General features: G+C 34.4%; 1 protein-coding gene across 6 annotated transcripts in view; it reads right to left on the bottom strand.

Annotated features, from left to right (window-relative positions):
- KCNT2 (potassium sodium-activated channel subfamily T member 2) overlaps nt 1–24,204 on the bottom strand; it is a 323,447-nt gene that overhangs the window by 45,230 nt on the left and 254,013 nt on the right. For all 6 annotated transcript variants that reach the window (XM_075996993.1, XM_012743486.3, XM_012743496.3 and 3 more), the window contains 2 exons: nt 23,089–23,223; nt 12,988–13,099 (listed from right to left, as the gene is read on the bottom strand). In XM_075996993.1, coding sequence (XP_075853108.1) covers nt 12,988–13,099; nt 23,089–23,223 — 247 coding nt within the window. The remainder of the gene's footprint in view (nt 1–12,987; nt 13,100–23,088; nt 23,224–24,204) is intronic.

Genomic DNA, 24,204 nt, shown 5'->3' with positions numbered 1-24,204 from the left:
CAGCTACTCGGGAGGCTGAGGCAGAAGGATCGCTCGAGCCCAGGAGTTTGAGGTTGCTGTGAGCTAGGCTGACGCCACGGCACTCACTCTAGCCTGGACAACAAAGCGAGACTCTGTCTCAAAAAAAAAAAAAAAAAAAAAAAAAAAAAGCTTAACTATAATTCTAAAAATAACCAAAACAAGCTAAATCAATAATAACATCCATAATGAGGAAAGGCCTGAAAACAAAACAATTTCTAAAATGCAAGAAAAGAGATGAAGAATTTGAACTATACAAAATGTCTGCAGAAACACTTGGCAAACCCAACTAGGGGAAATTTTGTAACTGAAACAATCAGAAAATAATCTTGAAACAAAAATTAAAGGAATGATTCTATTCTTTTTACCTGTAGTATCAGTGTAGAAATTAGGTATTGAGTAGGGATGAAAAAAAAGTTTGCCTTACTTTCACTGAGCATAAAAACCATCATTCAAGAGATTAGCTTTAAGTAAGGAAGGCTGTAAATTTAAAGACACTATTTAAATATCTGAGTCCTTACAAGATAAACAAAGGATGAATGAATTTCTTATGAAAGTTTTATGATTTGGAGGGCTGTCGATGTAAATTACAACATGATTTTGAAAGATTAATAGGAAAGCAGATGAATAATTTATTGCCAATTATAGACTATTTTGTTGTTTTGATATTACCTCCAAAAGACTGTTCCTTATTAAGTAAGATTAACTTATTTAACCTTCTAAAATACTGCTTAAATAAGTTATAATCACATGAATACATAATAAATTTTTCTTATAACTATCTAGCATAGTGTAGGAATTCAATAATGGGGCCTCACAGACCAAAATCGTTTTCAAAGTAATGATTGAAACTTTATATAAATATATCATTATCTATTTCATCTGTTAAAAATAAACTGTCACAAGTTTAGTTTTATTATTTTATAATAGCATTTGAAGGCCCAAGAATAAAAATCTTAAAAATTATATAAATTTTAAAGTCATATAAATCTTTTTACATATGACAGTTATAGAAATTATAGAAAGTGAGATAACAGTCAAAGATGCCAGAGACCAAAGATTTTTGCAAAAAAATTAACATGAATCTTGAAATATCAATATTCATTTGATTCGATAGTTTGATTATGACAATGAATATATTACAGATATGAATAAGCACATGAGGATTATGATTGTAGATTTCTATTACATTACTTGAGGGGATTTAGAAGGAGGATTTTTAACTACAAAATAAAATGATAATTTTATAGCTTATGAAAAAATCTGTGCACTGAAAATAGGAAACTAGCCATTTGGAACATTTTCTGAGCCCATAAGTAGTTAGTTCAAGCTAAATATGACAGCATTAAGCATAGGAGATTTCGGAGAACTTCTCTACAATTTATGATATGGAAAAAGAAATTTAATATAAACTCACAAATAAGTGTTCATTTTCCCAATATAATAAATCTAGCTTCAACATTTTGAAATGCCCTTTTTTTCCTACTTGAGCTGTAATGTCAAGAGCTCCTATTTATGTTCTCTGTCCCTTGAAATGGAGGCTGATTAAGTGTACTGTCCTCTCTTTGACTCTGGCTTCAAAAATGAGTCGTACCTTGCAAACTAGTAACATAGAATCAAATAATGAAGAAAATGCTTATTAATGTAGAGGGATAAGTAATAAAAAAGAGAAATTATTGGCTTAATATCCTTGTCTAGTATGATATTCATTTTAATATTTCAAATAGAAAACATATCCCAAAAGTACCTTTTGTCATTCTAGATGACACTTTTGTGTGCAGCTTGCGGCAATTTTGGTTTTTTAACTTATCAAGAAATGAAATAAATTCTGCAAATTTTCTCTCTTTTTGTCTCTGCCCCCTTTTTTTTGTACATACATATGTATATATATAAATTTATTAAAAAACAAGTAATTGTTGGACTTCCTAAAAACAAGTTTTTATATTATAATTATTGATTTTCATAAAATAATTAACTTTACAGAATTATAAAATTTTAATAACTAGTCAGTTATACAAATCCATTACTTTTCTGTATTTACTATTTCAATTTTAATAGTTTTAGCAAATTGATATATGTTCTCATCTTCACAATAGACGCATATGGCCACTGTGTGGAACTGCTCCAGGAGGAGCTGCTGACACTGCAGTCTACGTGAATGTATTAATACTTCCTGGGATGTGCACTGCACAGTCTTACAATGTGAAGATTTTGAACTTGTTGTGTTAAATCATAATACTGTCACATTGTTAATAGAAAAATTTGCAAATTAAAAATTTTTATCCACATAAATTGCATTTATCACTTTTCCAGGGGCAATCAGGCAATGCTTTTCCACATTTAAAAGAAATAGAAATTAATTAGTATACTTCTCAAATTCTTTTTGGACCAATATAAGGATAAGGTATTTTCTTAAAAACAGGGTAAGAATCTGTGCTAATGAATCCAACCCACCAAACTTTCACTCAGCTATTCCAGAACCTGGATTATGAATAAAAATTCTTGTTCAACTTTTATGGACAAAAAAAACCAAGACATATGCTTTTGTTTTTTTAATATATCTGTGTCACTCATCAATTATAAATTCTATGTGTTTTACTTAATTTTATAATTCCTAGTATTTTGCAAAGCATTTGGCTCATAGTAGGTGCTCAGTAAATATTTATTCATTTGAGTTTAAACTGAGTGTGTAAAATTTTGCCTCCTTGTTTTTACAGAGTGACTATATTGAAAAAAAAAAAAAAACTTTTGATGTCTTTGTCCTATTTCTCCAAGCAGCTATCTCCAATCACTTGTAGAAATGTTTACCATTTTGCTCAAAAGTAAATATATGATTTATAGACATGACTATTTGCATTCTGATACCAATTTTCTGGCATATACTATACTACCATTGAGTTCAATAATGCCACAACTATCACAGACTCTACGGGTTAAGGGGCTCACTCCCACAAAACTGCCCCCAATTCAAACACAAGCCGTAAGTACCAACACTCTCAAGCCAACTGAATTCCTCTCAAGTCAGCTGCACATTTGGGGCTTTGCACAACCCCTTCAGGTTCAATAATTTGCTGAAAGCACTCACAGAATGCATGAAAGCACTACACATAGATTTCCATATGTGTCATAAAAAATACAAATGAACGGCAGATGAAAAGTAACATAGGGAAAGTCTGAAGGGTCTCCCAAGCCCAAGAGCTTCTGTGACTGTGGAGTTGGGGTACACCTTCCTACCAGTTAAGTACCTCATTGTGTTCCCAACCAGGAATCTCTCCAAACCTCATTTTTCAGAGTTTTTTATTGAGATTTCATAATGTAGGTATGATTAATTAAATTGCCAGCTCCTCTCCCATCCCTGGATGGAAAGCTTCAACCTTCTAATCATGTGGTTTCTTTTTCCTCGTGACCACCCCAGTTATCTAGGGGGCCCTCCATAAGTCACCTTGTGAGCATAAAATCTGGTATGGTTGAAAGGTGTAAAAAACTGAAGACACTTCCATCACAAAGGAAATTAAAAGGGTTTTTGAAGCTCTGAGCCAAAAACCAGGGACAAAGACCAAATATATTTTTTATTATACCACACTAGTCATCTCACATTTTCATTACTTGCTTCTTACATCAGCGTATAATTATATATGATGATAGAGTATAATTATGATCATCGTTGGGGAATGGTGATAATTCAAAAGCAATTTTGGAGAAAGCAGTCTTGAGGCAAATTGTGCATACTCATATGCACAAAAAAAAGGCTTTTGTGTGAAATACATCAAAACAAATGAAATAATTCTTCAGAGGAAAATGAGACAAAATTTCTCTTTTTTCTATTCTTGTTTTCCTCTTTTCCATTTCTTTTTTTCCCCTTCATCTTTTCCATCTTTACTTACCTCTTATACTACGTTTATGATGCCTGCTATACCTACTTTGTTGGGAGGAGTATCAATGACCTTCCAGCATTGGAAGTAGCATTGACAAAACAATAGTAGTAATGGGAATATCCAAGACAAGGATAATATAAAAAATTAGCAAAGAGATTAAATAACAATGAAAGAAAGATCAAATGAAAAAGAAAATGCATATTGGTGATGTCGCTAAGATGATGGAATAGAGCGTAAACTGCTCATATCCCTCCACAACTACAAAAATTCTACATCCACCCACAGTCAGAAGTCTCTGTGAGAGCCTCAGGATTCAGGCAGGAGTTTATGAAATCCTGGAGGACCAAAGACTTAGAAGAGTCACTTCAGGAGTGAAGACAGACACCTAGATGGCTGATCTGCCCTGCCAAGCTTGCTTCTGGCTTCAAGCCTGGAAATAGCACAGTCCCCAAATGGGCACATTTGGCTTTGAGATGACAGCCAAAACCATCTGCCAAGGGGTTCAGAAGGAATTGTGCACACTAGTTCCTTGATGGGAAGGCTCATTTGCCTGCTGACATTGGTCTTGGCAGTGAACATAAAAGTTTCCCGGTGGTGCTGCTCCAGTCTTCCTCAGCTAGGGTTCCAGCTCCTCCTGCACAAGGACCCAGAGGGAGACTTGTCCATATCTCACAGCCAGGAGTCAGAGCCTCAATGAGCTCACCAACCTCTATCCCACAGCAGATCTTGAAAGGCCCAGTCTCAACTCCGCCCCCTCTTGGCTGCAGTCGGGAAGCTATCCCAGCTGTGCTGAGCCTGCTGGGAGATGAGTGCCTGTCAAAACACACAAGACAGGCTCTCCATCTTCCATCCCTCAGCAGATCCTAAAAGGGTGTAGTCTCAGCTCCAGCCCTTCCTGCTGTAGTCGGGGAACTTTCCTGTCTGTGCAGGGACCTGCTAGGAGACATATGCCAATCTGAGTCAATGTTATAGGCACATCAACCATTACAAGTGGGCCTAGTCTGAGCTCTGGCTGGCCCCTCCTGTTGCAGTTGAGGAACTACCCAACTTGGGCAGAGACCTGCTGGGTGACATAAGCCCATCTGAGCCAATGACAGGGGCTCATCAGCCTTCTTTCCACAGCTGATCCAGAAGGGGTCCAGTCTCAACTCCAGCTCCTCACTACAGTCAGGGCCTATCCTGCCTGTATCGAGACCTTCTGGGACACAGGTCCATCTGGGCCACCGGGGCAGTCTTCTGGACTCAAGTCCCGGGCCAACATCCCCACACTGCCCTGCCACGTTCCTTGGGTCTTTCCCAAGACCGTCTGGCCTGGAAGCCACATCAGCCTCAGCGTCCTCATGAGAGATGTGGCAACCTGGGCTCAGAGCATTGTCTCGTGCTGAGATGGCTGCAGTGGTCACAGGCACAGGGAACACAGCCGTCAGTCAGCTTAGCAGGCACAACCAGAGTCAGATTGTGAAGATTAGAATAAATACCTAATCTCTGAATGTGCAGACATCATCACACTTCCACAAATATCAATAACATTCAGGAAAATATGATCTCACCAAACAAACAAATGAAGGCACCAGAAACTGACCTTAAAGTGATGAGAATGCATGATCTTTCACTAAAAGAATTCAAACTAGCTGAATTAAGGAAGCTCAACAAATTTCAAGAAAACACAGAGAATTAGTTCAGAAATTTATCAGATAAATTTAACAGAGATATCGAAATAATAAGGGAAATCAAACAGAAATCTCGGAACAGAATAATACAATGAATTAAATGAAAAATGTAATAGAGAGCATCAACAGCAGAACTGACCAAGCAGAAGAAAGAATCAGTGAGTACTAAAAGTATTTGAAAAGACAAAATCAGAAGAGTAAAAAGAAAAAAGAATGAAAATGAATGAACAAATCTTATGAGATCTATATGACAACATAAAAATAGCAAATATTCAGACTGTTGAAGTTAAAGAGGGAATTGAGAAAGTCAAAGAAAGTAGAAAGCTTATTCAAAGAAATAACAGCAAAAACTTTTCAGCTCAGGAGAAAGGTATAAATATCCAAGTACATAAAGGTCAAAGGTCACCAATAAGATTCAACCCCAATACCCTCAGATATAATCAAATAATCAAACTCATAAACATCAAAGACAAAGAGAGGATCCTGAAAGCAGTGAGACAAAAGAAGCAAATAATATATAAGTGAGATCCAATAGCTTGGCAGCAGACTTCTCAGTAGAAATCTTACAGATCAGGAGGGACTGGGATGACATATTCAGAGTGCTGAGAGAAACAAAGTGTTAAGCAAGGATACTGTACCCAGTAAAGCTTTCATTCAGAAATGCAGAAGACTTAAAGACATTCTCAGACCACACACACAAAAAAGAAAAAGCTGATCATTATACAAATATTGCAATTGTGGTGTTCAAACCACTTACATCTTTAATAGAATGACTAAAAGGCAACAATTAAAAATAATAAATGCAACAAGTTGTTAAGAGATAGGCAATACAAAAAATGTAAATTATGACATCAAATATTCAAAGTGTGAGGAAAGAAGAGAATTAATGTGTGCAGGTATTTTTGTTTATTTTCTTTTTTGTGATAAAGTTAAGTTAATAACAGTTTTAAATAGTTTTATATTAATAGTATTTAAATAGTTTTAATATATAGTATTTAAATAGTTTTAGAGTATTTAATAGTTTTTAAATACTATGAAATGTATTTGTAAGCCTCATAGTACTTACAACGCAAAAATCTATAATAGATACAATAAAAATAAACAGCAACAAATTAAAACATACTACCAGAAAAAAAAAATGACTTAATCACAAAGGAAGACAGTAAGAAAGGAAGAGAGGAGCTATACACAAGTGGAAAACAAGTAACAGAATGGCAGTTATAAGGCCTTACCTATCAATAACATTGAATGTAATTGGACTAAGTCCTCCAGTTAAAAGGAGTAGAGTGGCTAAATGGATTTAAAAACAAAAGCCACCTATTTACTGCCTACAAAACACTTGTTGACTGCAAGCGAGGGGATGGAAAGAAATATTCCATGCTAATGAAAATTTTTAAAAAAGTAGGAGTAGCTATACTTAGATAAAATAGACTTTACCTCAAAATCTGCGAAAAAAGGTCATTATAAAATGATAAAGGGATCAATTCAGCAATAAGATATAACAATAGCAAATATATGTTCACCCTACACTAGAATACCCACCCAGATTCATAAAGCAAATATCATTAGATCTAAAGAGCGAGACAGACTGCAATACAATAATAGTCGGGGATTTCAACACCCTACTTTGGCAAGGAACAGATTATTCTGGCAGAAAATTTGCAAAGAAAGTAGTTAAACTATATTCTAGACCAAAGGGACCTAACAGACATTTATAGAACACTTCATCAAACTTCTGCAGAATATATATTCTTTGTGATAGTATATGGGACATTATCAAGGACAGACCACAAGATAACTCTCAATGAATTCAAAAAAGTAGAGATAATATCAAGTATCTTTTCTGACTGCAATGGATTAAAAAGTAGATATCAAGAAGAATTTTGGAAACTGCACAAATACATAGCAATTTAAAAACATGCTTCTGAATGACCAATGGGAAAATGAAGAAATTAAGGAAATTAAAAAATGTCTTTAAACAAACAAAAATGGGAACATATCATACTAGAACCTATGTATACATAAAAAGTAGTACTAAGAAGGAAGTTTACAGCAATAAATGATTACATCAAAAAAATAGACTCCAAACAACCTAAAGATGCACTTTAAGGAACTAAAAAAGCAAGAAAAACCAAACCCCAAATTTGTAGAGGGAAAGAAATAATAAAGATCAGAGCATAAATAAATAAAATTGAGACTAAAAAACACACAAAATGAAAATTCAATTTTTTGAAAAGATAAACAACAAGTGACAAATCTTAAGCTAGACTAACTAAAAATGAAAGAAAGCAGACCCAAATAAATAGAATCAGAGATGAAAAAGGAAACATTACAATTCATACCACAGAAATATGAAGAATCATTAGACTATTATGAACAACAACATGCCAACAAATTGTAAAACCTAGAAGAAAAGGATAAATTTCTGGACACATACAGCCTACCAAGATAGAATCAAGAAGAAATAGAAAACTTGAACAGACCAACAGTGAGTAATGAAATCAAACCAATAATAAAAAGCCTCCCATCAAAGAAAAGCCCAAGACCTGCTGGATTCATTGCTGAATTCTACCAAACATTTAAAGAACTAATACCAAATATTTCAAAAAATTGAAGCAGAAGGAATATTTCCAAACTCTTTTGACAACTCCAGCATTAGCCTGTTACCAAAATCAGATCTAGATACAAAAACAACAACAAAAAACTACAGAAAAATATCTCCGATAAACACAGAAGCAAAAATCCTCAACAAATTACTAACAAAACAAATTTAACAACGCATCAAGAAGATCATTCACCACTATCAAGTGGGATTCATCTTAGGAATGCAAGGATAGTTCAACATGTGTGAATCAATGAACGCAATATATCACCTCAACGGAATCAAAGACAAAGCCATATATGGTAATTTCAATAGATGCTGAAAAAGCAGTCAGTAAAAGTCAATATCCCTTGATCATAAAAATCCTCAAAAAAGTGGGTATACGAAGAACACACCTCAACATGATAAAAAGCCATATATAATAAACCCACAGCTAATATCATATTGAATGAGGAAACATTGAAAGCCTTTTCAGTAAGATCTGGAACAAGACAAGGATGCTCTCTTTCATCACTTTTTAATCAACATAATATTGGAAGTCCTGGCCAGAGCAATTTGGCAAGAGAAAGAAAGGGAATCCAAATTGGAAAGAAAGTCAAATTACTTGTGTTTGCAGATGACATGATCTTATATTTAGAAGAACTTAAAGCTTGAGTTCAGAGACAGAAGGAACATAAACAATGGACAAAGGAATTCCTCAAGATGGCAACTATAAAAAATAATTAAGGTATAATCAAGAAATTTATTCCTCAACAAGAACAGTGGGGCATCCTCACAAGCATTGTTCACATCATTGTTATGAACCAATGATCCTTCTATGTTTTCAGTTCTTTTCTTAATGGAAGATATTATTGTGGTAATGGGATTCAGGACATGCTACAATGTATGTCACCTTGGCATGTGTGAAAACAGCAGAAGCAGGAAGTTCTATATGATCCTTTCTCACTCCTTCTTCCCTGAAGCAGTCCATAAAAACCTAGCTGACCTTTCCCTGAAAATAGGTCCTAAAACTCCATTCCAGAGGGGTTCTCCCTATACCCAAAGGAAAAGAATGTCCTTATCACTGAAGACACAGAGACACCAAGAAAAATATGAAAAAGACAGACCTTGCTAAGTTCCCCCTTTATTACCATTAGGCCATACCCCCTTTGTCAAATCATACTTCTGCACAACTGTCCACTCTTCATCAAACATAAGCATAAAAATATTCAGATTTCCCTATTTCTTTGAGTCTTCATTTCTAAAGACTCCTGTATCATGTAAAACTTATATAAAATAAATCTGTTATGCTTTTCTCTGGTTAGTCTGTCTTTTGTCATGGAGATCTCAGCATGAACCCTGCAATGGGTGAGAAATTTTCTCTCCAGGACAGTGGATATTCTGCGGTGAGTGGCTACTTCCAGAGAATCTTTACAGAGTATTAACTTCTGATCCCCATGGGGACAATATATTAATATTTATTAGAATGCAATGTCTACAAAGAAAACATCAAAGCTTAATTATCACATAACTAAAGCAACAGGGGCCAACACAGTCTTCTAGGAATATACCTTAAAAATCCTATAACTTCGTAAGTTTGAATGAGGACCACTAAGTAGCAAAAAAAAAAAAGTATGTAAGCAGCCAAGCTGGTGTTTGTGCCTAATTTAAAATCTTAATTGTGTTTCTAAAGATGAAGGTCTCACCCAGGAAGGTGTAGTTGCATCTACTTAGAGTAAAATGATAATGGTAATTATGTTTAGAAGAATAAAAGTCCACATATTTCTCAGCCAAAGTAACTGTTGACAATGTTATTGAAAATTTATTTAAATATTAGAAATAAAGATCAATTTCCTACTCCTAAAATATCTCCTTGTACTTAGAATACAAACATAGAAAAATAATTAAACAGTATGTTAGCTGTACCAGTAAATATCAGTGATTTAAAAAAAAAAACCCTGGTTGGAAATGAATAGTTGCCATATCATTGATGGCACATTATTAGTTTGATAGAGCTGTAATAACAAAGTTCTATCAACTGGGTGATTTAAACAACAGAAATGTATTGTCTTGTAGTAGATGACTGTCTTCTTGGTTTCTGTTCACATTGCCTTCCCTTTATGTGTGCCTGTCTGTATGTCTGAATTTACCTTTTTTATAAAGATGTCAGTGAACTCTGAGTTAAGGTCCACCCTAATGCTCTCCTTTGAAGCTGATCCTCTGTAAAGATCTCATTTTCAAATAAGAACACATGCTGAGGTGCTGTGGGTTAGGACTCCAACATACCTTTTTTGGGGGTGGTGGGAGGGAATACACAATTTAATCCATAAGTACAGAAGCTTAAGAAGTTTCTGTGTGATAAAATCCTAATTTTAATGGCTAAAATGGTAATAAGTGGATCAAAAAGAATTTTCCATGCCTTTATAACATCCAAACCATTGATTTCAATTCCACCTCCTCCAGCCTCTCTATTCCTAACTTGGAAACGTATGGAGTTCCCTCTTCCTGAATAACTTGGAAATGTATTGAGTTCATTTTTTCTTCTTAGGAAAATCAAGAAGATGTAGGGCAAATACAAATTAAAAGAAAAATAGAATTTCCCTGATGATAAAGAGAAAAAAAAGTCCCCACCCTCTTTCCTTTTCCCTAGAGCATTTCCCTTAGCAAACCTGTAATTCTAAATCCTTTCTGTCACTTCGAGAAGGATGCAACTCTTTGAAAACCTAAATACACCTGTAGCCAGTTTTTCCTTCCAGGAATGTCTTTCTTGCGGGCCTTGGAGCTATCTTTTTGAAATGTGAACATTAAGGAGGATGGCAACGTGTGTCTCTGTCTCTTTGGGAGTTTAGCATTGGTGCCTGGCTTTAAATTATACCTTCTGGTTTGCTGCAAAGATATGAAAAGTTTTATTTTTTTCATTTGGATAAAGAGATATATGTAATTGACTGACAAGTATGACTCATTGTTTTTCTTTTCTTTCTTTTTTTATTTTTATTTCAGCATATTATGGGGGTACAAATGTTAAGGTTACATACATTGCCCATGCCCCCTCTACCCCCTTGTTTTTCTTTTTCAAATACTCAAATAAATATACAACCATGTAGACACGCACACTCACAACTACTGAAAATATCTTCCACAATTGTGACCTTGCTGCAACAACTGCCTTGGTGTGAAACTGAACACACAGAATGACATGTTTATCCGTGACTACATCAACACATGTAAAATTTATAATTATGCTTTTAGTATGATTTATTTGAGTACTAATTATATGTCAAATGCTGGGCTAAGTGCTTTGCATAGATTATGTGGTGGAATCTTTATAATGACCCTATTATTTAGCTCCTATCACTATTTCCCAGATGAGGATCCCAAGGGTACAGATGTGTAAATAATTTATCCAGGTTCCATTCCTCAAGAATAGTGGAGAATTGAACCGATCTGACTCCAGAGCCTGGCTGCTTCATCCCGAGGCAACTCTACCTCACCTGTCGTGAAGGAGGCCATAGGACACTGCGCCAGCACTGGCTCCAGCTGGATCTCTAGTCACTGCAGTTTGCTGTAGGTGGTGTGCCAATTTAGTCCTGCTTGCCACCCTTTCTTTGTTGTTAAAGTGATGTGGCATAATGGAAATTTTCTATCCTGCTTTAAATTTCCTTTACTGAATTGACTTGATATCTATAATATATAATCTTGAAAAAGTCATCTATTTAACTTGTCTCAAACTCAGTTTCCACATCTGGAAGCAGGCAAAACAATAATTTCCCTATGCCCATAGAAGACTGGGGAAGGGTCTACTGTCATAATGTATGTGAACCAGCTTTGGGGATAGAAATCCACAAACAAAAGTGCACAAACAACCTTACTCAATACGTCTCCCAGCAATTAGGGCAGCGTCTGACATAATGTGTAATCAATTAAACTGTTAAGTAAAACAAAGAACTAATCAAAAGTATCTAAGGCATCATTTTCTCTACCTTTTTATAAACAACGAAGACAGCAGAGATTTAAGACATTTTTACATGTATAAGATTGAATCACTCTTTTTTCCCTTTAACATCCAGTTCCCCCAGTATACTGCTATTTAGTATTAAGTTAAAGGTGAATACAAAAATCATCTACCCCCACACTCAGCATGGACACTGAGAATAGAAACTAAATCTTTCTGTTTATATAACATGACTTTGCAATTTCACTGTCTCCACTGGCATTATTCTGACCTCTTCCTAATCCTAATCAAATGCCCGCTTGGAAACACCCTCATTAAATCAAATTTCCTATTCTTAGTAAATTTCAATCTGTTTTCCGTCCATCCCTCTCTTTCCCCCAAGCATTGTCAAAACTCTCTTGAGAAGGCATCACCCTTACCTAGGGAAGCAATAAACTTGGTTTTGTCTCAGGTTGTGACATTTGGGAAGTCAGCTTTCAACAAAGCCTACAGCTTTTCTAAGACCTTAGGGATTTTTGGAAACTGCAAAAAGCTCTTTGTAAATATGGATTTCATGACATAGCAAATGACTTCTAATAGAACAATATAACCGACATTGTAAGTTAGTGTATACATTTCTGTTGTATTTATTTCCTATATTATATTTTAAATTTATGATTAATAATGATAGAACAGAATATCTGCAGCATATTTACTAGTGATAAAAATGGTTCAAATACATCAACTCACATTTTTTAAACAAAATTATAAATTAGGATTTTATTTCCCAAATATGAATACAAAACAGCATTTTTATTTTTACTACATCATAAGATAGTAAAAATAATATATTTCCATGGTTAGTCTTTGAATCAAAATGGTTAAGTCAAAATTAATAATGTGAAGTCTTACCTTTTCGAGTTTTGAAAGAGCAAGAGAATAACAGTCTTTGGCTCTGAATTGCATGAATCTCATGTTGGCTGGATGAGTAAGCTCTGTGATAATACTGAGACTGGAAAACAACCTACATTTCAAAAAAAACATTTGCATTACACTAACAATCCAATATGGTATTTTTTATAACAACATCTTTATGAGTGAGTGATTCCTAGCCTTAGGCATAAAACTACATCCAATTACAGCAGCAGGCAGTGCCACATAAAATGTTCTGTACAACGCAAAAAAAAATGAAACACTATTTTCCAAAGAATATTTTAGCCAACATTTTAGCACAATAAGAAAAATAAATCCAGTAATTTGGCTTTTATTAGACATTTTCTCTCTATAATTATGAAACAGCATAAAAGAGAAACTCAAGAGAGCTGATTTATGGAGTTATAAGGTTACTCTGTGGATGATAATGAAATAGAAATTTGCGATAAATATGCTGATTGGCAAAAATTTTACTTGATGAGTTTCCTGTCCATTATGTGAGCTCTCTGATGTTCTATGGCTCCCTATTTTCATAGTAAGCAATTTTTAAATGTCAAATTTTGCTACAACAAACTCCTTAGAAGAGGAAATAATTTATATAAAACTTCATGGTAACGAATTCAGGTCAAGGCTAAAGCGTTGATAGTGTTGGTCCAAAGTATACTGAGAATTTTCACATCTCATGGCTTTTCACCAGCTTTCTTCCCATTTGACCCCCCCACCCCCAAAATACATACACAAACATGCACATATACATAGGCTCACACAATATTTTTTTTCCCTAGAGAAGAGGGGCAAAATAATACCACAATAAATGTCTTTTTATTTTTGCTGTTGTTGATGATATGATTCTTACCTAATATCTATGCATCACTGGTAGCTTTCCTGGTTCAAATTTTTGGGATGCTCGGTAGCAGCTACTTCCTCTGATACTTAGCTTTGTTTCCTGTGTGGTATGTCTTTAAACTAAGTTTTAGCCACTTACAATTCCCATCACTAGTTTGGACCCATCCCTTGAACTCAAGGACTAGATCTGACTGAAAATACACAGAATATAAACAGCTTGTTTTTGGTTGAAAACCAAATTAACTTTGTGGCTCTCATCTTACCCTCATTCCAGCAGTGAGGGTGTTGGTGCTTCCATGTGCTTCAGCGCTAGATGTGGCACGTATAAATGAATGTGCTTCTTTCAGGATGGGAGCCCTGTCCATTAACCCCCGAGCTACAGACGATTTTTTTCCTTTCCTGAGGCCTCACTCCCAAATGCAGACTGGTGATGCGCCGGGACTACTCCTTCCGTCCAGGAGGAGTGGGCATGCCAACCAGATCAGCAGCCAGCAGGCACTGTTCCCCAACCTGTGGCCAAGGCTTCCCTGATCACCTGCCTCTCATGTCTGTTCCCAGTGGGCTTCAGTCACCATTCCAGTTCAGTCACCAATCCACTAACACATTCTTAAGCACAGTTTCATTCACAGTTATCTTTGAAACTTACATGCCGTCTTGGCCACCTAAATGGACTAGTATTTGGGCCTTACCTAGTCAAGGACTTTGAGAACTATGATGTCATTGGTTATTTTGTGATATCCTCAGTTTATAATAGGAAGAAATACAGCCAGTATTATACGGCTTAATCTCCATTTTGAGAACAATTATTATTGTATTTTTTGATTTAGGTAAATTATAATTATGATTAAAATAATATCAGTGAAACAATAGTCAGAATATAATTTCTTTTGCTGGTTTTTAATGTTAAAAATATTATAATTTCATTTGTGCAATTAATCACTGTTTTCAGTAGTTCCGTGACTTTGGAATGGTTAAAGGAAATTCTACATCTCAGATTCTGAAAAGGAGGGGTACCTCGAAGTTTAAAGATATGGTTTGTGAAACACTTAGCATGGTGTTTGACATGCAGTAGGTACTGTTTCTTAGTTGTGGTGATATTACTTTTTTCCTTTTCTCGTGTTACTATTTCTGTCTGATGTGCAATTTCTTGCCTGTAGACTTTTCTCCTTAATCTCTACATTTTGAAATCCCAAGTATTATTTAAAGTTGCTCTCAAATTCAATTAAGATGGAATTTTTTAGAAGTTTTAATGTCAGAATCATTCTCTCCACTTTCACTCCCTGGTATCAGATTTATAACACTTTTTATGCTACAACTTGCTCCATCGAGCATCTAGAAATGCAAAGATTTCCTTTCAGTGACTAGTACCACACCTTACATTCCTTTAATTAATAAATCTTTGTTAAAATACATAATTTCTCAATTCTTATTTGTGCACTTGAGATATGTGGTTTATTTAGTAGGTATCTGATATCTGGATGAAGAAGGTGCTGAAATTAATTAGTTTATGAAGAAAGATTGTATTATCTATATAATCCCACATGACTTTCCTTAAGCAACTCTATTCTTCTCACTCAAAAGTCACCAATCATATTAAATTCAATAAATTAAAATTCTTTTTTTTTCAGACACTCAAAAAATTAGAAAAGTAGCCTGATGGAAAAAAAGGTCAATTTATTATTGAGCCAGGAAACTCCATCTGGTAGGCCTAAGAAATGCCACTAACTGCAAAATCTTATAACATCTGAAAGTTTAAAAAGTATTTAAGAAATATTTTAAAATAACAATGTCATTAAAGATATTCACCATAATATGGGTTGTCACAGACAATATTCAATAATCTTTGACATAGAAACTAACATTAATAAATAATAATACCAAAATGAATCAATGAACACAAAGCCCTACAGCCTTAATTAGACAGCAAATCCCATATTCATGCTCTAAACTTTTAAATAGAAAAATTGACTGACCTAAGGTTCCTCTCTGTCTTTTTTCTTCTTTGGAAGGGTGAAAAAATGTCCATAAAATGATAGCATCTAAAATTTATAAAATGCTCTTCTAAGAGTTATCCAAGTATTAACTCATGTAGTCTTCATAATTTGTATTTACTAATGGCAATATTTAATATCTAATTTAACAAATAATTACTGAGTACTTACTATTAGAGAGCTTTGATCTCCAGAAGATACAAAGATGTGTAAAGTAAAATTCCTGCCTTTAAATACTCTATGATTTAGTAGATGAAACAATAAAAATTCAAAAATTATAAGGGGTGATAAATTGTGGCTAACTGAATGCTTCTGGATTAAGTTGCATTAAGTAGTGAATGGATACCTTGTGAGACATCTAGGACTGTGTTGAGAAATAAGGCCAGAGAAGATATTTATCAAGAAAATATAACTACAAACTAATAAAAAATTACTTAAACTTTTGAAATATTTTTATTTTCCCTGAAAAATAATGGCTTTTATCTTTCATATATACCATTATGTCACTTTGAATAAATTTCTGATTACTTGGATTATTTTGTTTATAATACTTCTCTAACACATTATATCAAATAGAAATATACATATATATGCAGTAAATATATTTGGGGGTCTTCCTAAGAGTGAATGAAAATTTGATTGAGTGTCCCAGTCATTGCATTTGAGTGACTTCTAAAGTTGAAATTAGATAGGACCACAAAATTTATGTGATGTGACACCCATTTCTGATCTATATATATGAACCTATACCATTTATATTATTTTAAACTGAGAAACTTAATGCATTAGTTAAGCCTGCCACCTAACGAAAATTTAGAGCCAAGTAATACTTACATATGGAAATATTGTGTTGTAGTGCCCTTTATAGAGTATTGTTTGTATTTAATTATAATATTTTACATTTACAAATTTGGTTGTCAAATAGATTTAATTATGTATCTTTGAAATACTAATACTATAAATCTCTTTCTGTACCTTAATATGAACTAAATACACGTTGAATGTAGAACATTTTGGAAATAAAATGACATGTCTCCTTTTCCTAAGTATTAGGGTCACAGTAGAGCAATATTGTAATTAAAAATATAATAACTTTTTCTATTTAAAACTTTTCTACAATTACTTTATGTTCTGACTCAGTGATGTAAGTTAACTGTGGAAATGCATAAAATATCTATGGAAGAGTTCTCTGCCTGTATTAATTTATTCAATAAATATTTCTGACATGCCCAGTTATGGTAACCAATATAAAGATGAAAAACAAACCACATACTCTACTTCACAGGCTACTGGGAGAACTTTGAAACTAGCTGTAATTTGTATGTTAATGGAAAAACAAAGATAAGAGCATCTAAATCTGGAAGATGCTTATAATACTTTAGTTGAAATATTATTAACTGAGCCAGTGTATTACAGGATAAATTTTGATCTGCCCTGGTGGCTGGAAATGATGTGTTTGAATAACAGGGAGTACACATTAACATATAGGTACACAGACACACCGAGATACATGAAACACTAGTTTTAGACTACAATTGACTATCAATACCAAAACAAATGCAAATATATTTTAATCTTCACAAATAATTTTAAAACACTTTAGGATGTCTGAGTTAGTAATAAATGATAGTATGATAAACATCAAGTATTTAAAAATTTTATTCATGTAAACAATAGCCAATCTAAACATTAAAAGTGTTATTTAAAGGAATCACTCGTGTATTTATACATGCTGAGTATCTGTTTTCAATTATATACTTACGTTTATGGCTATATTATTTTGAATTATGTCATTTTCCACATGCATGTGCATGTCATATCCTCAGTAAGACTATGACTACTTGTGCCAATCTAAAGAGAATACTCCTTCCATAAAAAGAAACCAAAAAAACACAGACAAGCAAAAACACCTTATCCTTTAGTCCTGGCAATGCACGAGTCTCTTAACTGGTCTGCTCTCACTTACTCTTTCTTTTCCCAAATCAAATCTCTGCATTGTACCTAAAGTTATCTTTTAAAACTTCTCTATTCTTCAATGATTTCTTGTTATTCTTAAAATAAAGACAAACTTAGGAACAAACTATAAAACCATGAGTAATCTGGTTCTGAGTTCCATTTCAGACCTCCTCACACCTGTCGTCCCCTAGCTCTGCTGCAAGTCCTCATTATGCCTCGATTTCAGGACCTCAAACCTTTGTGCAAGCTGCCCCCATCTGGAGCGCTCCATCCACCTCCTCATCCATGTAGCTTTTATTCACCTTTCCTGTAAAGGATTCCAGTTCAGGCATTCCCCAACACATGGGACTAGATCAAATATTCTTGTTATCTGGATCTACGTAAAATTCTACTTTTTTTCAGTAATTGACACACTTATAATTCTCTAGCTAAATTTTTAAATGGCTGTCTTTAATGCCTTCTCTGTTAGACTGTTGGCATCCTAAGGCCAGGAGCTATTTCTGCCTTGTGCATCAGGGCAGCCACAGCATGTAGTCTCAACACTTGTTCAATAAATCTGTGGGCCAAGCATATACGGACAAATCACAGTTACAGATATGACCATACAGGTCATCCTGTCCTGCTATTGAACTATAGCAGGAATTGCTCTATTCCAAACAGATGACAGATCCATAACTTGTTCCAATGTCTCCATTGACAGTGCTCATTATCTTACAAGTCTGGTCAGCTAAATTTTATAAAACAAAAGCAAAAACAACAGAATCATCATATTAAAACAAAATCAACCCAAGGAACTTCCGAACCAAATCATTCTTGGACTTCTGCCATACAAATTTAACACCTATTTAATTTTATACCCATTCTGTACTAAATATTATTTTGTGTGCTCTCCAGGGAAACTTTTGCTCTCAACTCCTAAAGAAAATTTTCTCATCTTCCTTCTGACATCTAGGTTGTAGGCGTGAATCTGCAGTTTTTTCCTATGTGGCCTAGGATGAGCCATAAAATGTCTCACAATGTTGCTTTCTTTGTCAGTAAAGTGGGCATAGTGATAGAAATGACAGAGTCAGTGACATGCCAAACATTCCCAAAGTAGGGTACTTTTTTTTTTTTTGAGACAGGGTCTTGCTCAGTTGTCAGAGCTAAAGTGCAGTGGAACCATTATAGGTCACTGCAACCTGAAAGTCCTGGGTTTGAGTGATCGTCCTGCCTTAGCCTCCTGAGTAGCTGGGACTAGAGGCATACATAACCATACTTAGCTAATTTTTTATTTTTTTATTTTTTTTGTGGAGACAGGATCTTGCTTTTGCCCAGGTTGGTCTGGAACTTCTGGCCTTAAGCGATTCTCCCACCTTGGCCTCCCAAAGTGCTAGGATTACAACATTTTGACAGGTGAATCTCACATAGCCGTTTTAAAATAGTTGTTTTTAATTCAAGGCACATTTTGATGTGCTTGTTTAAATTGGTTTAGAAGTACTTGTTTATAAACATATGAAAGCATGCAATATTTTCCAAATGTAATGAATGTCTTGTTAGGTAAAACTTTAGCAAGAGAAATTTAAATTTGAAAGTGAGGACCTGTTTTTCTTCTAATTTGGAAACCAGATATTCACTTTTTAGCAGGTCTTTGTACTGGAAGGCTTACTTTATGAAAGCCCTTAGGCACATGGGAGAGGAAGGTATAACAGGATTTCATTTGAGGAAGGCCTTATCTACTTGATGTCTTTGATATGTAGAAATGGTCTCTGGGAAGATGGTTAACCGATTGCTTAGGACTGAAGGAGTCTCTCATGACTAAAGGAGAGGAGATACTCTATTTCTCCAGGGAATTTGGAACCTCTAGCATGAGATCTGTTCCAGAGGAAGTCTGCTGCTATGAAGGGCTACTTAGAGCCCATAAAGGATATCTCACCATGAGAGAAGAAACAAATCAGAGTAAGGGATCAATAAAAGGTCTGTCTAGTTTGTTCTGGGAAGGAAATGACTCTTATGATATCTGTAATTTACTTTAAAAATGCTTCAGAATAAACAATGTGATAGGTGCATATGTTGGTTTAACTTAAACTCCAGGTTCAGCTAGGATTCTATTTTAGCAGCCAAGGTGGCTCACTTTGGTTTTTAATCAGAAAGTTCACACAATGTTAATTCTGTTATCTGCAGTTCTATCAACATCATAAGACTTACTAATTAACCCACTGAAAATTTAGGAATTAATGGTGTTCATCAAGATATAAGCATTGGCTGAGATATTTTAGAAAGATTATTCACTTTTGCATAACACTGTGTAAGAATATAGTTCCCTTAGGGATTGGGCTCTAAGCTTTACTCCTGAACAGTTTGGTATCTAGCCACTGTGACTGGATTTCTATTACATTTGCCTGATGCTTACTGATAAGGATAACTGGACCCTACCTCTGGAATGTTTTCATCTGCCTCTAGGGAAGGTCATGCATGGTGGTGGATAGAGAACCTACAAGGAAAGAAAACTGGGAATAGGAGGAAGAGAGAAATGGGAGAGGGTTGAGATCACTGTTAGCCTATTAGTTTCAGCACAGCAGCGATTATGATGATTGATCATGCAATTGAATCTAGGTGAGGAGAGGAAAAAAGCCATCAGGTGATTGGGGGCAACGAAAAGCTAATAGGATCAGCAAATGATAGATTCCAGCCTGATCAAAAGACTGCTAAAAGTTGGAATTATTAGAAAAAATTAGATAAAAAATAAGCAGCAGCACTCTGAAAGTTGAATGCTAGAAACTGAAAATGTGGAGTAGAAAACTATTCACAGTTCAAGGTCAAGGATATGACCATGAGAATGGCTGGCTAATGTAAGACACTGAAAGGATCATCTAGGTAGGACTGTTGAAATCATGAAGAATTATGGCTGAATCAGGGTTGGCAAGAGTCACAGTATATCAGGAATTAAAATCTTCAAGGGATGCAGAAGAGTGGCCCAGAGAATGGTAACTGACTATACTTATAAAACAAAACTCCAAAATCTGCATGATTTTGGTCATTTATCTACATAAGCAATATTTTTATATTATCGGGACATACAGATGTCTAACTTACTTTTTTAAATGTAAAACTAGCTTAGTTTAGTGCATATAGATTGGCAGCTTATAAGTTACTTCATAAAAAAGGTTTCGTATAATTTGTATCCTGAAAACTATTGTTATATACCTAGAGAAATAATGGTAATATATAGGGCACAGGAAAAGAAAAAACAGTGGTAATTACTTTGCAATTTGAGTATCTAATAGTTCTTCTCTGCTTGAAACTATTCAGTCTATATACCTATATACACCATAAAATTGCTTAAATTAAAAAATATCCTACTGCTTAAGATAGGTAATCCTAATAGCTAAAGCATCCAAAGTTATTAATTCATTTATTCATCCATTCATTCATTCAACATGTGGTGATCACCTCCTTAGCCAGTTACTCAGAGAAGGGTGGCCTCTGCACAATCACTTGCCATGTCGATATCTGTCCTTGATTACTCTTGGTCAGTTTGTTTGTCATAAATTACTAATTAGAGCCTTTGCATTTCTCAGTAAGATGGAGATTTATTATTATCTTATAATCAAAACAATTCATTAAGAGAATATGTAATAAAAGCTAAATCAATAGAAACCACCATAATAGAAATAAACTGACCACAGATTGAAAACTAAAATATTAATACCATGTTTAATAAAAAAAACCCAGGATCCTCTCCTCTTGAAACTATAATTAGCTTTTGCCAAGCATGGAATCAAAAAGTATGATTTTAATGTATTCACTGGGTATAAATCTCATCCCTGAACTGAATTAATTTTCTACCCTGTAATTTCCTTTTTTGTTCTCTAGAGAAAAAAACTGCATATACATCTGTAATACTTTAAACATGTCCTGTACTACCTTTAAATGTACTATTTACTACAGCTCACTAGTTAACTAGTTAGCTATAGTCTAAGTGAACTACCACATTATACTAACTGCAGAATGTGTATTTCTCCTTCTGGAACAAGAGGTTCTCATGAAAATTGACAGTAGATTTTGCAGGTGCTGTAACAGATTCTTTATATACCTGATCTCTGATCTTTAGTGAGTTATTGTCCACAACATTTTATAGATGAGGAAAAGTGATTTTTAATCAAGTTATAAAGGTCACAAAGTAAGGAAGTGTCTGCTGGAGCCTCTAGGACAGATATGTCAAATGAAGTTTGTTGCTATATGGCTCCAGCTCTATGTCTTTTCTTCTCTGTCACATGAAAGTGATAATTATACTGCTAATAATTCTAATAGCTAATATTTATTAACTAATTAAAAACTGACAGGCATGTGCTAAGACAGTATATACTTTTAAATCTTTAATAATCTTGTTAAGACACTGAGGTTTGCAGAAGGAAAATAATTTGCCTAAGAGAATACCAAAAAATAGGCAACTTTACTGGGACTCACATCTAGGCTCTTTTTTCTGAATTTTGAACTCAAACAATAAACTGAGATGATTGACCTTGATAATATGCTTTACTACAGCATCAAGGTATGAAGGTGGAGTAGAGAAGTATGGATGATGATAATGTTGAAGGTGTTTCATTTACTTTCATAATCTGGTAGGTCACATATTTCCTATAGGCTTCTGCAAACTCATAAAAGCAAAAAACAATCTTTCTGACATTAAATTTTCCTCCAGATGATGTAGATGTCTGGATATATGGATGATTTTTGTCCTTACTGATAACATGGACCTTTCTCTGGTCATGAGTGTTCCCTCTTACCCAAAGAGAATCAGGAAGGGGATTCTTATCTAGGTGAGTTTCATTAATGAAAGACAGGAAAACAGTGAGGATAAGGTTACAACTTTGCATCTAAAATGGATGAGTTACCTAATTACAGCCTTGCAGTATTTCAGTTCTAGCTATCCGGAAATGCTTACCTTTGGGTCACTTCCAGGCAGAAAACAAAAGTTAGCACATGGCTAGCATCTCAGAAATCATGACTGCTATTACACACAACACTTCAGAATTTGTTATTGTTAAACTATCTGAGAAAACAGACATATTGTTCTACTTATTTTAAGAAAAATTACCAATCTGGTATTAAAAATTTAACTGTATGCAACGCCAGTCATATACAAAGTGCTAAATAAGTATTTGTGTTATGATCAAATGAATAAATGAACGAATATAAAGTCAGTGTAAGTATCTCATGTTCACTCCTCAAACACAGAGTTGTGTCAAATATTTCACACGTGTTTAGCACAAAGGAGATGACAGGGCTATGTTATTCAGACACTTACCTGAAAAGTGTCTGCACGTTCACAATGGTCTTTGCATCTGCCATGTAGTCTTCCTCGGCACTCATGGTGCTCTCTTTATCCACAACCACCATGTTGGCAGCAAAGGTCACTCCACACTTAAGTAAGTCATCTAGGCTTTGATAAAAATTAACAGACAAAAACGGACTTTAAATAAATCACAATGTTAGAATTGGTGCTAAAGCTCGCTTATCCCCTGTGCTTATATAAGTTGCCCTTATAGGCGGCATTTACAGAGTGTTTAGGGGTAGATATTAATGGGAATTATGGTACAATATTATCTGCCAATATGACATAATTTTTATTTTGAACTCTTTACATTTCATTAAATCTCAGCTGTTTCAAAGCATATGTGTTAAGAATATTTATTTAGTAATATTTATAAATTATACAAATGAAACACGGAAACCACCCATTTTTCAATAAAATAGAAATAGATAATATTAGAACTTTGTTTTTGCAATTAACATACTATTTCAAAGACATGTTTGCATTTTTAGTTTCTAAGACGCTTTTGGTAAAAGTAGAAGTAAATAATTGCTATATTAATTTAGATGGTCAAGCTTAATGAAGAAACATGAAAACTATGAAATGTTTTTAGATGTCTATTATTTCTTTATATAAGAGCTATGTGTTAAAGATTGGGTCTACACAGCCAAGAGCATATGAAATATATAAATATCTCTTGTATGCAAGCCTGTTTAGTCAGACTAAATTTTTGAGCAGTTGAATAACCTGATTTTTTTGGCTGCATGAAGTAATTGCTAAGTCAGGATGCAAATACCTGTGAACTATAATAGAGTCAGTCTTCTTCCCCATCACTGATAAAAACCTTACCTAGCATTCTCCCAATGAATTAAAAGAAAGTTTACTATTAAAACTGAAAACAGGGAACTATTATTCTCATTGTCTCTGCTTCATACAAACTAGAAAAATAGAAGAGTTGGATAAGGGAGACTAAACCTGAATGGGTACAAGAATGTTCTAGGTACAGAGCTGATTGAAGAAAGATAAAAAGAGATAGGTTAATTTCCATATCTTCTGATTCAAAATAAAACGTTGAAAACTTAAAAAATGGCAGTCTCTTTTAGATTCCTA

The sequence above is a fragment of the Microcebus murinus genome, chromosome 23 (genome assembly GCF_040939455.1).
Source record: "Microcebus murinus isolate Inina chromosome 23, M.murinus_Inina_mat1.0, whole genome shotgun sequence".
In the NCBI taxonomy this organism is placed as follows: domain Eukaryota; kingdom Metazoa; phylum Chordata; class Mammalia; order Primates; family Cheirogaleidae; genus Microcebus; species Microcebus murinus.
This window is presented reverse-complemented; position numbering and strand designations above follow the sequence as displayed.